We start from the raw sequence: 24,819 nt of genomic DNA on the forward strand, positions 1-24,819 counted from the left end.
GCCCCCTTAATTGATTCAAAATCAATAGCTTTGGTTTCTCATTGCTTTAAAGTATTGACAAGCTATCAAAGATTGTAGCATATTTCTATTTGCCTTCAATTCAGTACCTTATTTTTAATATTTTCTTGGATTAGTTGTCAATTTGTTTGATGATTTTCAGTGTAGTATTAAAATAGTTAATGATTGCCAAACTATTATTTCCTTTCTTTTTTTTAGTTTAAGATACATTACCCTTTGATGTAACTGAATTCCATTGGAATTAATCTTTTTAATTCAGAATATAGTATTAAAATTCTGAGGATATATGTGTTTCCCATCGTAGTAGAATTGTATCTGATTCATTTCATTGTTTCGCATGATATCGAGAAACTGTATACTGGGTGAAGGACTGATACAGACAGGAGGTTCCTACTAAATAACTTAATCGAAGAGGCACTCCAACGTGAGCTCTAAATCCATCTCCAGCCACAGCAGGTGGTTACAAGTCTCTGCAGCCCTCTTCAAGACTCCTCAGCCACCCCAGGTATTCCAACCAGTGAAACTGACAACTATCGACACTGTAAATATTCTGAATTTTTTTATTATTATTTTTTTATATTTCTAATATTATATCACCATCATTATATATATATATATATATATATATATATATATATATATATATATATATATATATATATATATATATATATAGAAACATAAGTTAATATCGGACATAGCACTCATGAAAGTGGCAAACCATAGACACGTGTTTCGGGCTTTTGGCCCATCATCAGTATGGTGCAGCCAAGTGTAAGGATGGGCAACACTTGGTTACCAAAAGATAGAAATATAAAAATACAAATGCACGAAGCCACCAACAGGAGCCAACCGCACATTTGTGTGCCAAAAGCCAAAAGCCCGAAACACGTGTCTATGGTTTGCCACTTTCATGAGTGCTATGTCCGATATTAACTTATGTTTCTATATCAAGACACTCAATAACTTTCATATTTGTATAATTTCCTGGACCCGGATGTCACGCAGGTAGCTATAGCTGCCTCCGTGGTGATTTTGATAGTTTTCTTGTGAACACAAGATCTATCAACTGAAACCACAAATGTGCGGTTGGCTCCTGTTGGTGGCTTCGTGCATTTGTATTTTTATATTTCTATCTTTTGGTAACCAAGTGTTGCCCATCCTTACACTTGGCTGCACCATACTGATGATGGGCCAAAAGCCCGAAACACGTGTCTATGGTTTGCCACTTTCATGAGTGCTATGTCCGATATTAACTTATGTTTCTATATCAAAACACTCAATAACTTTCATATTTGTATATATATATATATATACATATATATATATATATATATATATATATATATATATATATATATATATATATATCCGACTTTGAGCCATTTTGTAAAAAAGGAAATAAAGTTGTTAATTTTTTATATTTATTTTGCCTTTCAATCCAAGCTAGGTACAAGTCATATCTTTCTCTTTGGTTTTGCCTTTTGCAACCTGGCGCCCAAATATCAGAATTAGTCAAGTAAACTCATGGTTTATTTGATTAATAGTAAACTAATCTGTTATAGCTATTAATCAGACCTGTGTTGAACTTATTCACACCCTCCCGTATCAAACTGAGCAGCCTATCAGCAAAAGGTGTTGGCATCCCAAATTTTGAATTATTAAATTTGCCTTTTCAAAATTTGGGGGGTTACATATCTCCCATTTCCCGACCGCTCTCATTACCCCACGTTCCCCTACTACTGGTATTCGTGCACATTTTTCAATGCTTCAAAATTACACTTATCTTCACCATTTTGAAGATGTCGATCTCTCAGAGTGTTGGAAAGTCAATTATGGATTGATGAAACTGAAACTTGTGACAGTTTAATCAACCCATATATTTATGGATTAGACGCGAAAAAAAATATCATGACTGGAGTTCTTGAAATTTGATCGCAATAAGTGAACGTAATTGATAACTTAATTTAACTTGATTTTAAAATCGTCTCAGTAAAATGAAATATTTCAACTAATACTTCCTTTTTTCGCCCTCATTCAGCTATTCGTGAAAGTATACTTATGTTTCATGGAAATCTATTCAAATTTTTGCTGAGCAGAATCTGATAAATGTGGCGCCTTTGAATGGATATGTTCCAGTTGAGCTTCAATTGGTTTTTCTGTTCGGTTCATTTCTTGTCCGCCACTTTCCTGATTGATATATATTTTCGGCTTTTACTTGACCTGTGGTCTTTTCCATATCGAAATCAAAATAAATCTGACGACTGTTACGAGTTATCTATTCGTATGAGAGAATGAATATTCGAAAATGTTATTCAAAATATTGAAGTTTCTCAACGTTACCACTTGGATACTGATATGGATACTGAAGTATATCTATGCAGGTTTTCTCAATAAGTATTTTTTTATTCTTCCAGTAGCAAGATATCGTTGAAATCAATCGAGTGATCAAACGCAGAACATTACTCCTCGTCAGTGCAGGACAGATTCAACCAACACACTAGTGTGTTCTGGAATTTTTTGGACGGACTATGTTTGATTGTAAGAACACACCTGACACCTTTTTGGAGCTCTTTCGGCCGATTTTATTCGATTGCCAAAATAAACTGCTCATCTACTTTGTTTTCTGTGCGATTGCTTTGAAAGAATTTTCAGTCTTTTGTTACTCTTGATTCTATACTTATCCTTGTTCTTAATGCTTGTTCCTCGCTTCTTCTTTTATTATAGTGGATCACTCCTCAAGTTGGTACCATTATTTTCAACATGACACTTGACTTTACGCATTCTGTTGCAAGTTGTCCTTCATTCATATCACATATCGACCGAACCACATGTCCTCAATCTCTAACATGTATATTTTTTTCAATAGGGATACAAACAGAATAAATTCAAAAAATATCCTCATTTTACATATGAAAGAGAGTGAGTAAACAAAATATAAATGCTAAGTACATTACACTATATAGTAATGAATATTAACAAAAAACTAAATGAACAGTTTATGAAGAACCGATAACTAATTATAAATAAAAATAGATTTCCCATACTTTTTAAATCTAAGAAATGGTAACCTCAGTTTTTCAATATCATTGCAATGAGTATTGAAGGATCTGACAATTCTGCATGAAGGAGAGTTTTTTCCTGAATTGGTTTTTCTAAATGGGTTTGCAAAGAGATCATGGTTCCGCAAGTCTCTGCAAGGTGTATTCAATGAAATTTTTGTTATCAACGTAGAACAATCGACACGTTTATTGAATAATTTGCACAGCATTAATATATCTGACATTTGTCTTCTATCTGTAAGAGACAACAAGGAATACTTTTTGTAAACTGGACGGAAATTTCCATTATAGATTATAGAAATGTCAGTTTCACGCGCCAATTGTTTGACGAATTTATTTTGAACACTTTCAATTCTCTGTTGGTAAATCGAATATTGTGGACTCCAAACGACAGATGCAAAGTTCAAACGACTATATACATAAGAGTAATATAGATTAAGAAGAGTTTTTGCATTTCTGAAATGTCTTGTATTTCTTAAAATGAATCCCAATAAACGATTACACATATTAACGGTCTTCCCAATGTGGGATTTAAAAATCATTTTGGAATCCATTATCACTCCCAAATCACGTACTTCATTAACTTAATCTAACATTATTTTAAGTATAGGCTACTATTGCCACAGATTTCTGCAAATGCTTCAAGATCATTTTGCAATCTCTCACAGTGCTGGATTTCTTTGATGGTTCGATAAATTTTGAGGTCATCGGCATACAACAAAAAGTTGGAATGTTGAAATACTTCAACAATATTGTTTATATGAATTATAAAAAGTAATGGTCCCAAGTGACTCCCCTGTGGTACACCTGATGTAATCACAAAAGGTTCTGACTGGTAACCGTTAACATCCACAACCGTTAACATAATCTGTTAACTCGATTAAATTAGTATCGATGGATCTACAGGGGAAAAAACCATGTTGTTCTACTATTATTTTATTTTGTGCATGCTCTAAACTAATTCTATGCATAATTTTTTCAAACAATTTTCCGGGAATGAATAGTTTGCTGATAGGTCTATAATTCTTAACATTACGCTTATCACCACCTTTGAAGAGTGGCATGACGATAGAAGATTTCCACTTACTAGGAAATCTTCCTGTCTGTAGGGATAAATTAAAGATGCAAAAAAGAGGTGGTATCAAGTTCTCTCTACATTTGTTTATAAATATTCCTGATATGCCATCCGGACCAGGACAATTCCGTATGTTGCTGTTCAGAAATGCTAACAGAGTAGTCAAGATTATCGTTAAACATTGGACGATCATTTGCAAGCGGGTCGTGAATATACACCGTGACTCACAGTCGATGGTAGGTTAGACGTTTCTGGAAAACACAAAGCATGATTTTTCTGAAAATTTCACCTCTCACATTTCCTTACCTGTTCTATCGATCTAAAATATTTTCAGCACTACGGCGTTGCCACTTCTATCAAAAAGCCCTAGCAATTATATTTTTTTGAACGGAACACCCCGTATATTGATACATTTTTGGAATTGCTCTAGTATTTTAATACTTTTTGTTGATAATATCCGATACCTATCTCTATCTGTTTTCGAGATAAAAAATAAATTGTGCTAAATATGGTCCAAAACATAGCCTTAATTGAAATTAAGTACATCAGTACTCTCAATTCATGAAAAGTTGATATTTTGATGATAGTTTGGACAAACTCTAAATATTCAAACAACACCAAGAAATCGACTCCATATCATACACGGCGTACTAAAATTACTACTATTTCCATTGTGCATAAAAGTAATCAAAAGTTCATTTTTTCAAATAAAACCCCCTGTATATTACTCGATAAATTGAAAGATTGTGGAAAAAGCTTCAAGATGATATATCATGTCCCTATATCTAAATCGTTAAGTTTTCCTAATAAAGCCGTTTTTGTGGAAAAATAGTTATTCACGTTTTACCTACAAGAGTTGAAAGTGGCATTTTATTTTGTGAGTGGGGATCATTGCAAAACGAGCGTCAGCAAGTGGAGCAAACTCACGAGCAAAATAAAATCACTTTTAACAAATGTATCATACACATTTTTTTGCATAACGTTACTGCTGATAATAAAAAAAAATTATAGGGTCCATGGGATAAAATAACTAACGTTATTTTAAGGAGGATTATTGGTTAGTCATGAAGGACTTTCTACAGTTGGACTGAATACTACTTCGTCATCGTCATCGTGCCAATAGCACGAACTGCATGTGTGAACTTTTCTAAATAATTTTTTGGTAGGTGTTCTGATTGAAGTGTTTCTATCAAGTAACAGTTGTACAAAAAATAATTTTTGAAGAATTTGATTTCTAGGTAGCCGTGGAAATATCAAGCTTATGACAGTTTGGTGACTTTTCTAAGTAAATGATAAATAGTTATTGACGGTGTTTTAAAAAATCGCCAAAAATGAATGCAAATATCGATTATTTAAACGAAGTTTTTATGAAGTTATTTATTATACACGGACAGTGTGATCAAATCGTTGCCAGAACTTGTAGAAATTTCAACCAAATGTATCCTGAATTAACACCAATAAACGAGAGGAAGTTTGTAAGATTACAAAATAATTTCCTCAACTACGGCTCCATGTTAAAAGCGCCTCCAACTTTACCAAAACCTGTTACTTCAAATGAGGACAATACTGTTAACGTTTTGGCATATTTTTATGCATATCCAGAAGCTTTCATTCGCAGTGCAGAAAAAGATTTAGGTGTATCACATGCTCCAGTACAACGAATTTTGAAAAATCACGGAATGCATCTGTATAAATTTACCAAAGTTCAAGCTCTAAAAGCAGAAGACTTCGAACGTAGAATGCATTTTTGTGAATCCCTTTTGATTCATACACAGGAAGATCGGGAATTTTTGTCAAAAATAATTTGGAGCGACGAATCAAAATTTACGAGGGATGGTATTTTCAGTAGAAGGAATAAACATTTTTGGGCTGATCATAATCCTCATGTTACAAAAGAAATGGGTTTTCAAAAAAAATTTGACCTGATTTTTTTCTGTATTTTGAAGAACAATAAAATTAGCTTTTTTATTTATGAAGACATACTGAATGCAGAGAGATATCTCCAAATATTAAGGACGACTGTAACCGATTTTCTTGAAAATTTGCCTTTAGAGGAATATAAGAATTCGTGGTTTCAACTGGACGGAGCGCCAGCTCATTCCACCCAGGAAGTTTCCAGGAAACTTGACGAACTCTTCGACGATCGTTGGTTTAGGCGTTTAGTGCCGTGGGATTGGCCACCGAAATCACCCGAGCTCACGCCACTTGACTTTTTTATGGGGTGTATTAAAAAAAAGGGTATAATTGCGACGGCTAAATAGTGCGGAGTATTGAAGATTTGGATCCCCAGGAAATTGAAAAAGCAACCACAAGTCGAGTACAAAAAAAAATTTTAAAGTGTTTAGAATGTAATGGACAACATTTTCAGCATTTACTGTGAAAATGTGATATTTTGTTTACAATTTTGTTATTTTGAATCATCCTATTCTGTTATTGTCTATACTTTCACATGTTTTAGCCCACAAAATCTTTCTTTTTATCTAGAAATGACTGATTTTTGGTACAGTTGTTCCCTGGAAACTTTGAGTTAGGAAAATTATTTTGTGAGCCTACAAACTTCCTCTCGTTCATTGGTGTTGATTCAGGATACGTTTGGTTGAATTTTTCACACGTTCTGACAATGATTTATTTTGATCACTTCGTTCATGTGTATAATAAATAATTTCATAAGAACTTCGTTTGAATGATCGATATTTGCATTCATTTTGGAAGATGATTCAAAACACCGTCGATAACTCTTTGTAAATTACTTATAAAAGTAAACGAACTGCTATAAGCTTGATAATTCCACTGCTACCTAAATCCAAATTCTAAAAAAAAAATAATGTTTCTAAAAGAAGCGACTTTATTGAGAAAACTTGACGATTCAGGTATAGGGACATGATATATAATCTTGAAGCAATTTTCATCATCTTCCAATTTATCGAGTGAAATACAGGGAGTTTCATTTGAAAAAATGAACTTTTGACTACTTTTATGTACAATGGAAATAATAGTAATTTTAGCACGCCCTGTATGATATGGAGTCGATTTCTTGATGTTGTTTGAATATTTCAAGTTTGTCCAAACTATCATCAAAATATCAACTTTTCATGAATTGAGAGTACTGATGTACTTAATTTCAATTAAGGCTATGTTTTGGACCATATTTAGCACAATTTATTTCCTATCTCGAAAACAGATAGAGATAGGTATAGGATATTATTGACAAAAAAGTATTAAAATACCAGAGCGATTCCAAAAATGTATTAATATACGGGGTGTTCCGTTTAAAAAAATAAAGTTGCTAGGACTTTTTGATGGAAGTGGCAACGCCGCAATGCTGAAAATATTTTAGATTGATAGATCAGGTGAGAAAATGTGAGAGGTGAAATTTTCAGAAAAATCATGCTTTGCGTTTTCCAGAAACGTCTAACCTACCATCGACCGTGAGTCACGCTGTATACACTCTTAAAATAATTAGAAAATAATTCACATATGCCTTCTCCGGTGTCTGGTGACAGATCGTCTAAAAATACTGATTGAGGTATATTCGAATTATTTTGTTTTTTTGTGTTTATATACTTCCAGAAACTTCTAGAATCAATAAGGATTTTATTTTCGATATTATTTACATAGTTATCGTAATCCCTTTGAATCAACCGTTTGGAATGTCTACGTAATTGAGAGAAAAGTTGATACAGATGTTGTCCTCCATATTTTTTGAATCTTTTGTGTACTTTATTTTTCTCATTGGTAGTTTGTATAGTATCCATCATAAAGTAAGTTGGAAATTTTACATTTCTTTTTATCACATCATTGATTTCTTGATGAATATTTCAACTACTGTATCCACATTTTTCTTCATGAAACAATGGACCCAATTTATTTGTCCAAGTTCAAAATTTACTCTATCATAAGTAGCTTTGTTGAAGTTCAATTGAATGCTTGATTTTTCAAACAAATATTTGAGTTTATGAAATTCAAAATCAATATTTAGCGCTGGATGATGTAAATCTTCTCTGATCAAAGGATCAGAACAATCATTTAAATTTTCATTATTATTAAATTGTATGAGTTCCAGAAAAGAACACATATCAATAATTTCAGAATATTTGGAGTCGACATTGGTCGCTTCAAAGTTATCTTCACGCATTACAGGAATCCATTTAGTAGTTGAGAAGTTGAAATCGCCTATAAGCATTGCCGAATTGTTATTAAAAATAAGTTGATTCTTACGGAAATTAGATGAGAAAGCATAATAAGCCACAGAGTCATTAAGAGGTAAGTAGACACAGCATATACAGGGTGTCCCTGGACTTCCTCTTTTCCTCTCGGGAATGTAAAGATGGGGTCAAAATATCACCAGTACTTCATATAACTTTTTTTCCCAAAAGTCTTCGTAACCAAGTTACGGGCCCTCGAAGTTACAAAATGAAAAATGTTTTTCTTTGATAACTTTTCAAGTGAATATTCAAAATCATCCAAATTTTGGTAATTGACTAAACAAATGAATTTCGTCGATGAGCTTTCATGCAGGAGTCAGTTGTTTTGCTACAAAGTCAGGAACGGACTACCCCCGATGGTCCACACCCCAAAACTATGAAATGACAGATATTTTTCAATATTTTTCAACAAAATAAGGTTACTTGGACAATTTTATGAATAAAAATACTCGTGTGGAAAGTCGAGCGGAGCAACGAGTCTTGATAAAAATGTAGTTCTACTCGACGACATCAAACCCGCTCGTCCACCATTATTTGAAATGAATAATTATCAAAGCAGAAATAATAATGATAACGTTAATTCAACAACATTTATAACAGGAATAATACAAAGTATGCTGAAATGAAGTCGTAAACAAAAAGTACAGTACCTATATGGAAGTTTAAGTCACAATTGTGATAGCAGATATTTTTTCAAAAGAAATATCAAGTTCTGTAGATTCGTGGTGTTTTTGAACTAACAAGCTACTCTACTATGAAATATCGAATTCATTCCATATTTTGTATGTACATAATACGTGTGGAATAATCACGTTTCGTGTTGATCAGTTATCTGAATCTCATGAAACTCAACATTCGAATGTTTCAAATTCTTCTTCACAGCTAAACTGTTGAGGAGTTTCACTGATAATTATAATTTTATGGGAGAAATTCTTTAACACGAATCTAAATTTAGCTGAAAAAACGCACATCGGAAAAAATATTTACTATACTAATAAAAAGCAAACGAATGAACTACAAAAACGGCTGCACATGATCAGGTGAAAAATATCCAGGGAATATTTATGTTCCATTTCTTCCACAGATGTTGACAAAAAAACCTTTTAGAAAGTTTTGATAAAAAATGAGAAACTGGAATGCGATTTTGTTTTGTTGAGTGGTGCGTTGTCATATGACTATCATTGTATTTTCAATATTCTATAGGATATTTTGAATTTTTTGATATGGCCGAACAGTTTACATTCAATGAATATGCAGATATGCATGTATTCTATGGACGAGCATTTTGTAATGCTGCAGAAGCTCGTCGTCTGTATTCCGAGCATTTTCCCAATCGAACGGTACCGTCAAGAGAAACATTCGAACGTGTCGATCGCAGCTTGAGGGAGACAGGTATGTAATAATTGATAATTAATTCGAGCACGTTGTTTTATTTCGATATCATTGTAGGTACAGTTTTGCCAAAACGAGGTGGTGAGGGCGCTCCTAGGACTGTACGTACCGTTGTATTGGAGGAAAATATTTTGGAAGCCGTCGCTGATGATCCTTCAATGAGCATCTGAAATCTTTCAGAACAGTTCCATACATTCAAGTCCACTATTCATAGAATAATTAGGGAACAACTGCTCCACCCATTTCACATCCACAAGGTACATGCCATGACACCTCAAGATTTTCCAGCACGACTGGAATATACCAATTGGTTCATGGATAGGCAAAGAGAGGATATGACTTTTATTAATCGAGTTTTATTCACTGATGAAGCAGGTTTCAGTAGAGATGGAGTTAACAACTCTCATAATCTCCATATATGGGCCGAAGAAAATCCCCATGGGATATTGCAAACCAAACACCAACGGAAATTCAACGTGAATGTTTGGGCTGGTATCATAGGAAACCATCTTATAGGACCATTCGTTCTACAGGACCGATTGAATGGAGAACGTTATTTGGAGTTCATTCAGAACGATTTGAATGGACTTTTGGAACATGTTCCATTGCAAACACGAAGAGATATGTGGTTTATGCATGATGGCGCTCCTCCTCATTTTAGTTTGATTGTGCGTGACCATCTGAACCATATTTTCCACAATAGATGGATTGGTAGAGGTGGGCCATATTCATGGCTATCGCGGTCTCCGGATTTAAATCCATTGGATTTCTTTCTGTGGGGGCATCTAAAAAGCCTTGTTTACGCTACACCTATTCACACAAGAGATGCATTGTTGAATAGAATAACATTACATTGTGAAGCCATACGAAACGACCCTGGAATGCTATTTCAAGTACAGAGAGGGTGTCTTCGCAGACTAAGAAAATGTATAGAGAGAGAAGGTGGTCATATCGAGCAGTTTCTGTAGCGGATTTTTCATTTCTGTTTGCTCTTGAGGCTCTTGAGTTTCGTTAGTTAAACGTGTTTGCATTATAAAAATTCGTTATGAACATTTTACCTATCATTTCCATTTTCCTTAAAAACTAATATTTTCGAATAATGGTAGACATCTCAGGATAAATGTTGTTGAATTAACGTTATCATTATTATTTCTGCTTTGATAATTATTCATTTCAAATAATGGTGGACGAGCGGGTTTGATGTCGTCGAGTGAAACTACATTTTTATCAAGACTCGTTGCTCCGATCGACTTTCCACACAAGTACTTTTATTCATAAAATTGTCCAAGTAACCTTATTTTGTTGAAAAATATTGAAAAATATCTGTCATTTCATAGTTTTGGGGTGTGGACCATCGGGGGTAGTCCGTTCCTGACTTTATAGCAAAACAACTGACTCCTGCATGAAAGCTCATCGAAGGAATTCATTTGTTTAGTCAATTACCAAAATTTGGATGATTTTGAATATTCACTTGAAAAGTTATCAAAGAAAAACATTTTTCATTTTGTAACTGCGAGGGCCCGTTACTTGGTAACGAAGGATTTTAGGAAAAAAAGTTATATGAAGTACTGGTGATATTTTGACCCCATCTATACATTCCCGAGAGGAAAAGAGGAAGTCCAGGGACACCCTGTATATAATCTTTCCCCATTGACAACGTCCACTGATATCCACAAATCATCGGCATCTGATTGCATATTGGGATGATATACCACAAGAAATTCTTCCTTAACTGCGATAGCCGCTCCACCACCTTCGGATTTAGAAGATGCACTATCATGACGATCGCGCCGAAATACTTGATATTTGTCGTTGAAAAGTTCAGCAGAGATCACATTGTCATTCAACCATGTTTCTGTGAGACATATCACGTCATAGTTAATGGATAAAATATTCAAATAGAATTCATTCGTCTTGGATCGAAGTCCTCTACAATTTTGATAATATATATTCAGTGTATAAGCCATTTTTGCTACAAACTAAGTTGATGATGTTACAACGAGTAGATATTGATTTATCTTTTCTGAAGCATGTCATGATTTTTAATGTGTAGGATAGGTGAATTTTCTGATTTTCTCACGAAAATGCTTCCATTTTTCATCCAGACAAACTTATAATTTTTTTGCTTGCCAATTTGCCGAGTTTCTTTATGCAAATTTTTGTTCATGAGTGCAAGATGTTCATTGATATAAATTTTATCAGAAATGCCAACCACTTCCAAGGGTGAATTATTTGATCCAGCATCAATTTTCTCAGCTTTTACTGAAGTTAGTAAAGCATCGCGGTACTTGCGACTAGAAAAAGTAACGATTATATTTTTTGGTTTGTCTCTAGGGGAAACTTTTTTGTTAGTTGACACACGATGAATACAATCAATCATATTCTCATTAATCGAAAATTTGAGTGATCCCCAATTTTTTTCAAAATTTGAACTAAGTTCTCATTATCTCTTTCCGGAATTCCATGTATTTCAAAATTCTTGATTCGACTTGCTTGATCGAGCTCATTGAATTTAACGGTTAATGAATCAACTCTTTCTTTCAGTTGAACGTTTTCGGCTATAGCTCTATCGACAATTTTCATGTGTTCTCTTATTTTAGATATTTCAGTTTGAAAATCCGTTATCTTATCGCTGCAAAAGGCAACAGACTCCCTAAGCAATCGCATCTCTTCTCTTATTTGCTGAAGTATATCGAATATTTCGTTTGAGGTAATCTGAATACTTCGCGGCACACCTAAAGAGAGAAGCGACTGTCGTTTGGTGGGGTTCACACCAAAGTTCTGCGAGGCACGGCGAACGGCGATTAGGATGCTCCTGCTCGCGCCTGCAATCGGCGTAATTCCACGATGCGCCTTCGAACCTCAACGCATCCAACTGATTCGTCGTAAAACCGAGGCACTGATCATGATAGTACTCCTCACAAAAACTGCTACATTAAAGGCCTGGTTTTTTGCGGTTAACCGGCCTAGCACAGAATTTACACTTGTTGGACATATTTATATCTTCACTTTCAAAAAATAAAGGCAAACCAGCAAAACACTGTTTGTATATCGGTTTTTACGTCAACTCTCTATAATTATTGTTACGAAAAAAACAATAACTCTCAACTATGATGATGGGTCTAAAATTGACTCAGAGGAAGTAACTGAAATATTTGCTGAATATTTCTCAAATGCAGCTGAAAATTCCATATCAAATCACTTCGGGCAAAACTTATCTCTACCCTGTACTGTCACTGAAAATATTACCATTATTGAACCGTTCCAATCCTATCCGGTTACGGAATATGAGATATCGAATGAAAAACAAAAAAACGGCAGGCTTTGATGAACTATCAATTATAGCAATTAAGAAAATATTACCATCGTTCCTTTAACATACTTAATGAATCAATCACTTATACAAGGATACTTTCCAGAAGTTCTGGAAATCACTCGTTATACCTGTATATAAAAAAGGAAACCCCACAGAAAGGGACAACTATAGGCAAATATCTTTGTTATGCTCGATATCTAAATTATTTGAAAAAGTTATAGCACGTAGGGTTATGGATCATTTGAAATCAAATAGGCTGTTATGTATGTCTCAGCATGGTTTCAGGAAAAATAAATCTATAGAAACAGCTTCCTATCATCTTCTGAATTATATTTACACAGAGATTGATAAAAAAAATTATGTGATCTCACTATTTTTCGATCTATCAAAAGCGTTTGATACAGTATGCGCGGAATTTCTCATAAAAAAACTGTCATTGTTCGGGTTTCCACGAAATATAATAAATTGGATACAATCCTATATGACAAACAGAGAAATGGTTGTAATCTGCAATGGAGTTACATCTGAGTCAAAGACGGTAAAACTCGGGGTGCCACAGGGCTCTGTTCTAGGACCTCTACTGTTTCTTCTCTATGTTAATGATCTTCCTCAACATATAAAGGGAGGCTACGTCACAATGTTTGCTGATGATACAACGATAACCATAGCAGGCAATAATGCTGAGCAACTCATCTGCAAATCTGAACATATTATTGATCAGTTCAGTACCTGGTGCCAAAGAAATAAGCTCATTCTAAATACTTCTAAATCGATCAGTGTTAACTTTCACTTCAGAAGAAATATTCCAATTGGTCGACACTCTAGTTATGACATTAAAACTTCTGAAGAAATGAAATTTTTAGGGACGTTCCTAGACGCCAATCTAAATTGGGAAAGGCAGGTGGACTATATATGTGCTAAGTTAAATAGAGCATATTATGCCATAAAACAGCTAAAATCCTGTTTGGATGAAACTGCCTTACTCAGCATATATTATGGCCTACCCTCATATAAGTCCTAATATTATGGCTTGGGGCAGAGCAAGGGATTTTTCCAGAGTCTTCATAGCACAAAAACGCATAATACGGCTAATCTTCAATATGAATTTCCGGGATAGCTGCCGGCCAGTTTTTATTGACAAAAAAATATTGACAGCCCCTTCCATCTTCATTTTCAAATGTATTTCATTTGTTAGGCAAAACAATAAATTATATGATAAGACTGCTTCAGATCACAGTCATAATACAAGAAACGGTGATCTTCTAAAAATCCCACAGCATCTCATGACAAGCTATAAAAAATCCCCTCAGTATAATGCCATTACGTGCTTCAATAAGCTGCCAAATGAAGTTAAAAAAATCACAAGTGACAAGGTATTCCATGATTATGTTAAAACTATGCTTTTAGAAAGAGGCTATTACAGTTACCAAGATTTTTTAATTGACAATCTCACAAACAATCAAATTCACAGTGGACGAAATTTTATTTAGAATAAATTATGTGAATGATGTAAAATGTTTAGTTAATTTGAGGGCATCTATGCTTACTTGTATATGTGTGTATATATGTATGTGTATATATGTGTATATTTAGAGGTGATTCTGTGTTCAATCTCCAACTCTTTTTATCTTTACTAGCCTGTAGTACAACTGACTTACCATATATACCCAAGTGTATCAAAAATGGTGAATAAATATTATTATTATTATTATTATTATTATTATTATTATGAATTGGTATAGAATATACTATTTCACTCACTAAAACAAAATATACTGAGAGCAAAGTAACGAACATCCGTACGCTACGATGTCCTCACACAATATTTCGTTGAATTATCAGGCTAATTAGTTTTATATGAATTGAATCTTACAGATGTACTGTGTCCTCGTTTTTCTATACCTCCTGTTGCCTGATAAGTGAGTAATATTTTTTTTTATATATTCATTACATCAAAATAAAAAAAATCACAATTATCTCAATTAGATTACTTACTTGCAGGTGAGCACTGTTGATCACGAAAGTCTAAAGCGCTTTGCAATAAAAATTTATAATTATACACTTTAATAGAAACTCTCCGACTCATTCATTCTAATAAGTGTATTTAGCTTCCCAAATGTATTCTTTAATCTATTTCTTTATCGTTTCTGTTATAATGTGGCAGTCGCCGATGTTACGCCTATAGATTATATGAATAGTCGAGGTATTTGAATTGCTGCATTGTAAAAAATCAAGTGAATATACTCTTCAAGGGCTGCCAGGGCCACACGTGCCCACATGTAGCATTGCTGATAATACATTCAAGTACAAATGAAAAAATATAAACTCAGTAACATTCATTTTCTTTTTCAATTTTTACATGAGTTCATCCAGGATGTCTATTACTATTTATTTCTGCGATATTCCTATACATATTCACATAATAGACACAAGTTTGTTCCAAGAAAGAACTTCTTTGATTTCTGTATTCATTTCATTATTGATTTCAATTGTTTCTTCCTTCATATTCCTTTGTTCTCGCCTTAAATGATTATTGTCATGTTATCGGGTGAAACTATCTGACAAATCAATTATTACTGTTACGTTTCAACTGCAACTGCGGCAGTCATCTGCAGTAGTGTATTAACTGACGTATCAGTTGATACGTCAAGAAGAGTACTTTGACCATGCCACTGAAGATAACTGTGCCACAGTTGCATTCAAAAGGTTTGGAGATTATAACCAAAGAAGATCACGGCAAAATTCGGAAAACAACCTGCCGTGAGAGCCATTCCTGAAGCAGTCTGTGATTATTTCAACATAGCTGGGGTTACCGCTGGTGTTACTTTGGCATTCGCTCTCGTGGCCCTTTCGCGGTACCCATTCCCTTTGAAGACATTTTTTGGTGATTGAGTTTTTCAGGAAGTCTCTCAGGTTGTTTCAATTACCCCTCTCTTTTGGTGTGGCTGGTGGTTAGAGTTTCTGATCGGGTACCTGTTTGTGTGTGTTGGTTTCCTCTGTGGCCCAATGCACCATCTTCACGCCTGTTCACAAGAACATCCAAGAAGGCCAGAGTCCCATGAATTTCTCGTTCTATTGTGAATTGAACATTTGTGTCGAGAGTGTTCAGATATAATAGTCAAGTGGCAAGACAATATCTCGGATTTTGTTGTAATGAAACATGGAGTTCCGCAGGGCTCTGTTTTAGGTCCTCTACTTTTTATAATCTATGTTGATGATATGATGTTCAATTTGTCCAAACCAACTAATATACATGTAACTAGTTATGCTGACGATGTCTCCATCATACATTGTAACAGGGATAAATGTATTGTCGAACAAAATATAATGGAATCTGAAGAATTACTGAAAATATGGAACAAAAGCAACTATCTGACATTAAATCTGGACAAAACACAAAGAATCTCTTTCACACTGAACAATACGATAGCTAATAATGATATTAAGTTATTAGGAGTGCATCTAGACGTCAGTTTAAATTTTTTGTCACACATAAGCCATTTATCCAAACGGTTATCGACGGCAACTTTTATTATTAGACAATTGAAGGGCAAGCTAACTGAAGAATTCATCAGGGTATCTTACTTTTCAATATTTCACGCAGCAATGACGTATGCTATAGTTGTTTGGGGTGCATCAAGTCATACAGCCAAAATTTTTGTCTTGCAGAAAAGAGTTCTAAGAATTATGGCAGGGGTTGATTATAATGATCATTGCAAACCACTATTTAAAAAATTTAAGATACTTACACTTCCCTCTTGTTTCATATATGAATGTTTGATTTATATAAAAAATAAAAATATTCGTGGTGATACCGTCAAATATGAGCAGGTACATGAATATTTCACAAGAGGAAAAAGTGATATAAGACTGCCAAAGCCTAGAACAACTAAGATCAAACAATCATCTCTGTATCTATCGATGAAATTTTTCAACGCTCTTCCTAAGAATCTGAAAAACGAAACGTTGAGTTTGAGCAACTTCAAAAAGAAAGTAAAGAGTATTCTGATCGAGGAATGTTTCTACTCCTTTGAAGAGTATTTCAATTACTTTTCATATCCGATACCCCATTTGTAATCAAGTAACTGAATTTATGTATTTATGAAGTATACAAAACTATACATATTTGTGTTTGAATATGTTTTTATTGTCTGACAAATGGTGTTGATTGTAATGGATTTTAAATAACTTAATTATTCGCTGTAATTTTCACATTTTTACTTTCTGTTGTAACTGTTTTATGTGACGTATGTATAAACACTTTTGTGTAACAACATGAATAAAGTATCTATCTATCTATCTATCTATCTAATAGATATTCGTTTAGTGCATCTTCACCATTTTGCCATACTACCAACGTGTCATCAACAGAACGCGACCAATAATATGGTCTCAAGGCCGCTTGCTCTAAAGCACGTTGTTCGGAATTTTCCATGGAAAATGTTGTCACTGCCCATTGTGATTTCATCCATTAGTTCGTGAAGAACACCGTCCCACTGGAAATGAGTTGATGATGAACTATACGCGAAGAGGGCGCTTATATCTTCTGGGAGAACTTCGACGTATCTGTGAACTTGAGAGTCTTTCCGAGGAACCCAATCACTTGAAAAATGCTTCCAAAAGAAATGAGTACAGCGAAGAAGAATTTGAGCGGGCCATACTACCCAAGAGAGATAATACCAAAGTAACCTCAGCTAGGCCGGTCAAAGAGAACGCTTTCCTTCCCTATGTTGAAAATATTGAAGACCGGATAGGGGGAATCTTAGAGAAACTTGACGTGAAACCAATATGAAGGCCAACAAAAACTTTCAGATAAAGTATAGCGTCAGCTAAGGACCTCGCAGATAATCTTTAGCAACTCCCGGGGCATACTGGATTCCTTATAGCTGCGAACTGGTCTACATTGAAACCACAGGAGGGAAGCAGGTATACTTCAAGTACACGATATAGTGCAAACTACCTTTCAACAACTCCCTTTTAATAATATAGTTAGGTAGCTAACTAATTTTTTTATTTTTTTTTTTTTTTTGATTAAATAACAATCACAATATGCAGGCATGTTAAACATACACATTCTCGAATCATCAGTCCACCCTTTCGTAACTATTTCGTCCAAATAGAAAATTTGCCATTGTTCTTGTCTATATTTAGTTATTTACTCTAAGTTTTTGTTACGCAATTCCACTATTCTGCTTTCCATAACTGCTTAACGTATGTTTATTATTTTAAATCTAAATCCTAGTTTCTTTATCTAATTCTGAAGAGTTTTGTCACAGCAGCTCACGTAATGGCCGGATATATTCAATCTCTTCCTTATGATTTCAGTTGTAGGAATCTAATTTCTTTCATAAGAGTCGTATTTTGTTTTTTTCAATGATTTTATTAGATGAACATCTAAAGGTTTTGGTAATTTCACATTGTTGACTTGAGAAAAAAATTTCGATCAAATCTGATGTTGGTTGTAATGGTTTTTTTCCCCTCGAAACCAAACTCGAGATGTAGATTCTGATATACATTGAAACACACTCTCTGTGTTTCAATATTCAAATGCACCCAAATCTTATTCACTGGTATCTCTATTTTACATTGCTCACCATCGCTATTGGAATCACTACACTAGAAAGAGTCTGCGTTGTTATCACACTCGTTATCACTATTAGTAGATACTTAGTACGTCACAAGTACGCCACATTTTAAACAGATAACAACAATTTTAGGTAATTATAACGGCACCAATATCGAATTTCAACACTCAAATCGCGATCAGTTTCTGAACTGAACACGACGGCGATTACCTTCCCCAATTTCTATCACTAATTTCCTCAACAATATATGAATTGGGATCATATGGTGGGGTAAATTTATTCACATGTTTTTTTTGCAAATTACTGAATCTTCAACATTTAATTCATGATTTTTAGTATGTAATCTTTCATCTGCATACTTTTTGAATTTCATTTTATTTTTCTCATCAATAATTTTCAAATTTCCATCTACATCTTGATTGGTAATTTCAGGAATAGTCGTATGTATAGATCGGTTGAAAAGTAGTTCAAACGGAGATTTTTCTGTAGTGGAATGTGGAGTAGCTCTATAATTCATTAAAAATGATTCTAATTCATCTTTAATATTTCGTCCGCTCATCACTGCACACAAAATTGTCTTCTTGATAGTTCTGACGTTCTTTCAGCAAGTCCATTTGCTTCAGGCCATAAAGGGGTTACTTTATGATGTTTGAATTTGAAATGATCAACAAATTCACCAAATTCTTGCCCATTGAAAGGTGCTCCATTGTTCGTTTTGAAATGATCAACGAATTCTCCAAATTCTTGGCCATGGAAAGGTGGTCCATTGTCCGTTTTCATTTGATTGGGAATTCCAAATAGGGAGAACAAAGAAAATAGTTTATTAATCACAGTTTTAGAGTCCACTCTTGGTATTTCATAACAAACAGGGTACCTTGAATATTCGTCAAATACAACCATGATGTATTTACCATTAGGATAGGGTCCAGCAAAATCCATGGTTGAATTTCTCCAAGGACCTGTAGGTGAAGCTGTTACCTGAATTGGATCTCTACTTTTAGTGGATGTTGCTGCTTGACACAACAGACAGGACTTTATTTCATTTTCTACTAATTTATCCATTCCAGGAAACCAAACTTTGCTTCTGAGTAGTTGTTTCGTCTTTACTATTTTCAAATGACCTTTATGAGCTAGCTGGATAATCTGTTAGCAAAGAGTTTCTGGAATGACCAATTTTGTGTTCCTCAGAATTGTTCCATTTGCAGAAGTCAACTCATATCTAACTTTTTTATGGTTTCAAAACACCGGTATTCCACAAATTCTCATCAGAGTTCTTCAAAGCCTCAAATATATGTTGGAATTCTTGGTCTCTTTTTGAAAATTTTATTACTTCTTCAAGAGAAATCGCCTTTGGAAGTGAGTTTTGAAGGATGAAGTTTATATACTCTGCAGGTTCAGATGTAGTATGTTCTACTGGTAATGGATGTCTAGACATGTAATCACACGGATTATTTATACCTTTTTGATGTTTCACTCTGAACTGGTATTGCTGAATCCTAAAACACAATCTTTCTATTCGGGCTGAGAATACTGATCGACGATTCTGAAGTATGCTGACAAGAGGTAAATGATCGGTATAGAGATTGAATACACTACCATATATGTAAATGTGGAAATGTTCGATTGCCCAAGTAATGGCAACCATTTCCTTGTCAATCTAACTATATCGCTCCTCTGTTTGAGATAGTGATCTGCTGGCGTATGCAACAATTTCAGGATTTTCATTATCTCATTTTGCGATGATAGCTCCCACTCCACAAGGACCAGCGTCGACGTACAGGTGAATTTCTTTGTGAATATCAAAATATGCAAGATGACATTCTTCACTCAGCTGACTTTTCAAGAATTCAAATGTATCTTGAATTTTTTTTGTCCAAGTCCAACATGTATTTTTCAAGATCAATGTTCGCAAATGTTTGGTGGTACTTGCTAAATTCGGAATGAATATACCAACATAATTAATCACACCCAAAAGACTTCTTACTTCAGATGCATTTTTAAATGTAATGTTTCGTCCTGTATATGCTGTTTTAGATTATTGTATGTCAAGTAGTCACTTTGCAGATTTAACTGAGAGATTGTTTAAAATAAACAAAGATTGAAAACTACTTCTACAATTTCAATTAATATTCCAACACGAATATTACATTTGGCGACGAGAATAACAACCCACGTCAGTAATGGAAAACATCAATTCGAATTTTGTATCATTTGATACTAAATCCGATATAATCAATATTGGAACCAGATGAGAAAGATCGATCAATCGTTTTGAGATATATCTTCAGGCAATGAACATTACCAAAGAATCACGAAAAACAGCTATGTTACTGCATTACATTGGAGATGATGCATATGATTTGTATACATCCTTACCAGATCCACCATCTTCATCTTCCGAGAATGAGTATGACAAAGCAAAATTGAAATTATCCAATTATTTCAAACACAAAATCAATGTATAGTTTGAAGTATATAACTTCAGACAAGCTAAACAGTTACATGGAGAAACCTTGGATCAATGCTACGCTCGCTTGCTGAAATTATACAAGAACTGTATTTTTGATGACCATATGAAAAAAATCAAGTCTCAAATTATTCTCAGTACTAACTCCACCCGGATTAGGCGAATTGCATTATCTGAACAATTAACACTAGAAGAGCTTTTAGCAATAGGCAAAACATTTGAAGCTACCGATCATCAACTTATGGCTATTGAACAGAAAGAAACAGCAAATTTTTCAAAAACCAGCAAGGAAAGCTGGAAGGATAGAAAAGATAATGGCGATTTCAAGCACAATAAGTCAAAATGTCAAACTAGAAATTTTGAATCTGTCAAAGAAAATAAAACGGAGAAAATTTGCAGAAATTGTGGCAATAACTGGCATAATCAAGATCTCATCCTCGTCGCCAAATGTAATATTCGTGTTGGAATATTAATTGAAATTGTAGAAGTAGTTTTCAATCTTTTTTTATTTTTAAACGATCTCTCAGTTAAATCCGCAAAGTGACAACTCACAGTCTACTCGACAAAGAATAATCTAAAACAACATATACAGGACGAAACATTAAACGTTCTTCTCAGCAAATTGACAAAATTGGGACTCTCTAACCAACTGCTTACTCTAATTGAATCATATCTAGTTAACAAAAAACAGTTCGTCGAATATGAATCTTTCAAATCGGCCGAGTACGTAGTTACATCTGGGGTACCACAAGGTTCTATTCTTGGACCTCTTTAATTTTATTAATGACTTGGCAACCTCTTTGAATATTCTTAGCCTACTATTTGCAGACGACCTGAAACTATCATAATATCGACGACATTACTGACTACCAACGTGTACAACATGAATTAGATGTGATGAAACTTTGGTGAAATAATAATCGTCTACAACTGAACGTATCCAAATGTAAAATAATATCAGTTACAACAAAAAAAAGCAAACTTTAATCAACGATTATTCAATCAACAAAAATACAATCAACCGCCTACATGAGATAAAAGATCTTAGTATAACACACGATAGTAAATTGATAGTTACAACATATATAAGGAATATGACTGCTGATACAAATAGGATGCTTGGATTCATTTACAGAAATGGCAAAAACTTCAAAAGTATTGCCACCTTGAAATTGCTATATGTTGCATATGCCAAAACTAAGTTAGAATATGGCTCTGTGTTATGGAATCCAGTTTACGACTATACCAAAAAACATCAATTGAGAGCGTGCAAGTTCCTAAAATACTCATGTCTAAAAGTTGATGTCAATACCCCCCGAAAGGCATCGATCATAACATTTTGTTGACACGATTCGACATGACATTTTTGGAAAATAGGAGAGTTATCCTTGGTATAAAATCCCTGCATGAATTACTAAACAACAATATTGACAGTACGGTTCTTTTACCCGAGATCAATTTCTCAGTACCAAGAAGTGAAGGTCGACACAATCTGAAATTGAATTGCGAAGCATCACGCACAAATGTTATGCTACGATCACCATCGAATTTTATGTGCAGAAGCTTCAGTAAAATATGTGAACACTGCGATATTCGTTTCGACTCTCTGAATGCCTTGGTATCTTGTATCCACAATCACTTTTAATAATACTATAAATAACATTTGTGTCAGTACTGCTACATTGCATGATTTGTAACTTTTTGTGTATATACTAAATTTTTCATTCCTCTTTTGAAATTCTACTTATACGAATATTTTATATATACTTTGTTTCAGCATTTACTTTTATACATTTCTATATTCCATTATTTTTATTATTCATCTCATATATACTGTGTAATAATAGCATTTCCTGTAACTGGGTACTCCTGTTGGAAATAAATCGGTTTTTTTTTCTTTCTTTTTGTAGTGAATGCGTTTGGAACAACTGGAGCACGGTTACCACATCGACCGTTACCACTTCGCCTTTGATAATATCTGCCGGAGTAAATGACGAAAAATCAGGAATGAAAAACCTGCAGACCACGGCCCAAAAACTCAGAAAATAGCTTCCATACAAATCACTGCGGAAGACACGACGACGAGCACCAAATGGGATTCAAAGGATACTCACCCCAGTGAACCGGAAATAAGAATACCGGTGTTATCACTAACAGTTGAACATTTGTTGATTCTACGGGATGTATTGCTGTGACAGAAAATGCAGTAGGTTGCTTGTATTTGTGGTGTAATTTGTGAAAGTGCTTGTAGAGGAACGGCCAGTGATAAATACGATGTATCCAATAGGTTGTATAGTCCTGAAACAAATATAGATATATATGAAAGTGTTTCACGAAGATAAAAATTGAAATTGTATTCATCTGAAGATTTGTTTTGTAGTTTTTCATTCAGGTGAGCTTGGATCGTGAAACTTGTTTAGAAAGTACGTAGATTTTAACATGAAGTTTGGCGCCACCTGTCCCTGTATCCCAAGAAATTCTTCATTTTCATGGCAGAAAAACCTATTATCATAGACAGCCAACTGAATCTTTCCTCCAACAACCCGAAAATATACTCGAATTCAAATGAAAGACTGATCAGCTATCAAAAAAAAATTGCCTCATCTATTTCGTCAAAAGAATATAATTTGATCCTTTATTAGAAAATACAATTTGCATGTTGTTTTCTTGAATTGAACAATCGATAATTCAATTCAATCAATGGACTGACCAGTTACTTGAATTAATGACGAATAACAGAATCCATGATAATTGTTTATTTAATATCATCAATCGATCATTGAATTTGCAAATTGTACATATTCATATAACCTTGTTGCAAAAGGTCGTTATGGTATCATTTACTACTGTTGAATGAAGGTAAAAATCAAACTGATTTGGAAATAATAATTTGAAGTGGTCTGTGGTTTCAACACAAGACAAAAGAGTATCTAATCTGTTGTATACGAGTAGTAGATGGGATTGAGCAGAGTCTATCCATTAGGATGGACATTCAAATTGTTGAGTTTTTTCACTAGAATTAAGGAAGAAAAAGAAATAGGAATTGGTATTCACAAGAGGGAAAGTGTAATAACAAACTCCTGAGCATTTTTGCTTATTGCATAAATGATCATTGAGAAAAACTATTCACTCAGTTCAGCATTCTGTAAAAAGTTAGTTTATTCATTCATTTATTTAGTTTCATAGGAAAATAAACAGGGCAAATCCAAAGACAGTATTAACATATATATTACAAATGGAACAAAAATGAACATAGCAAGCAGTGGTGAAAGTATGGCACAAATTAGGCATTCGAATTGAGTTTGAATATAAAAGTGGTCAGAAAATTAGAAAATGTATCAATGTCTATACTTTTTAGGCAATGATGCAGATAATAATTCATGACAGAACGAAGGATATTTATTGCATTCATATTGGAACCAACAAGGTTCGACATTCGAATTATAAAGGTAACTCCCAACCTGCTAAAGAAAAAGAAATCCATGAAGCAACCATCAAATTCTTCAAGGAGAATTATAAAATTATTGGTAAAATGAAGGTTATTGGTCTTTCCATTGGTACCCCAAGAACAACTTCCAATTTTGTTAATTATGACAAACAGTTCAAAATTTTCAGAAAAACTGTAAAATTTATCTTTCCTGAAACTTTTTCAATCATTTTCGTAATGGTTTCAATTTAAGTTCCACCGGTAGATAGCCT

At 34.0% G+C, this 24,819-nt stretch overlaps 1 protein-coding gene across 1 annotated transcript in view; it reads right to left on the reverse strand.

The window, feature by feature from the left end:
- The window catches only part of LOC111503546 (uncharacterized), a 139,918-nt gene that overhangs the window by 8,960 nt on the left and 106,139 nt on the right, over positions 1-24,819 (reverse strand). The window contains exon 4 of the mRNA XM_074171653.1: positions 23,235-23,418. Coding sequence (XP_074027754.1) covers positions 23,235-23,418 — 184 coding nt within the window. The remainder of the gene's footprint in view (positions 1-23,234; positions 23,419-24,819) is intronic.

Source organism: Leptinotarsa decemlineata, unplaced genomic scaffold, assembly GCF_025532065.1.
Source record: "Leptinotarsa decemlineata unplaced genomic scaffold, Ldec_3_MD MMD2_tig00000026_RagTag_RagTag, whole genome shotgun sequence".
NCBI lineage: Eukaryota > Metazoa > Arthropoda > Insecta > Coleoptera > Chrysomelidae > Leptinotarsa > Leptinotarsa decemlineata.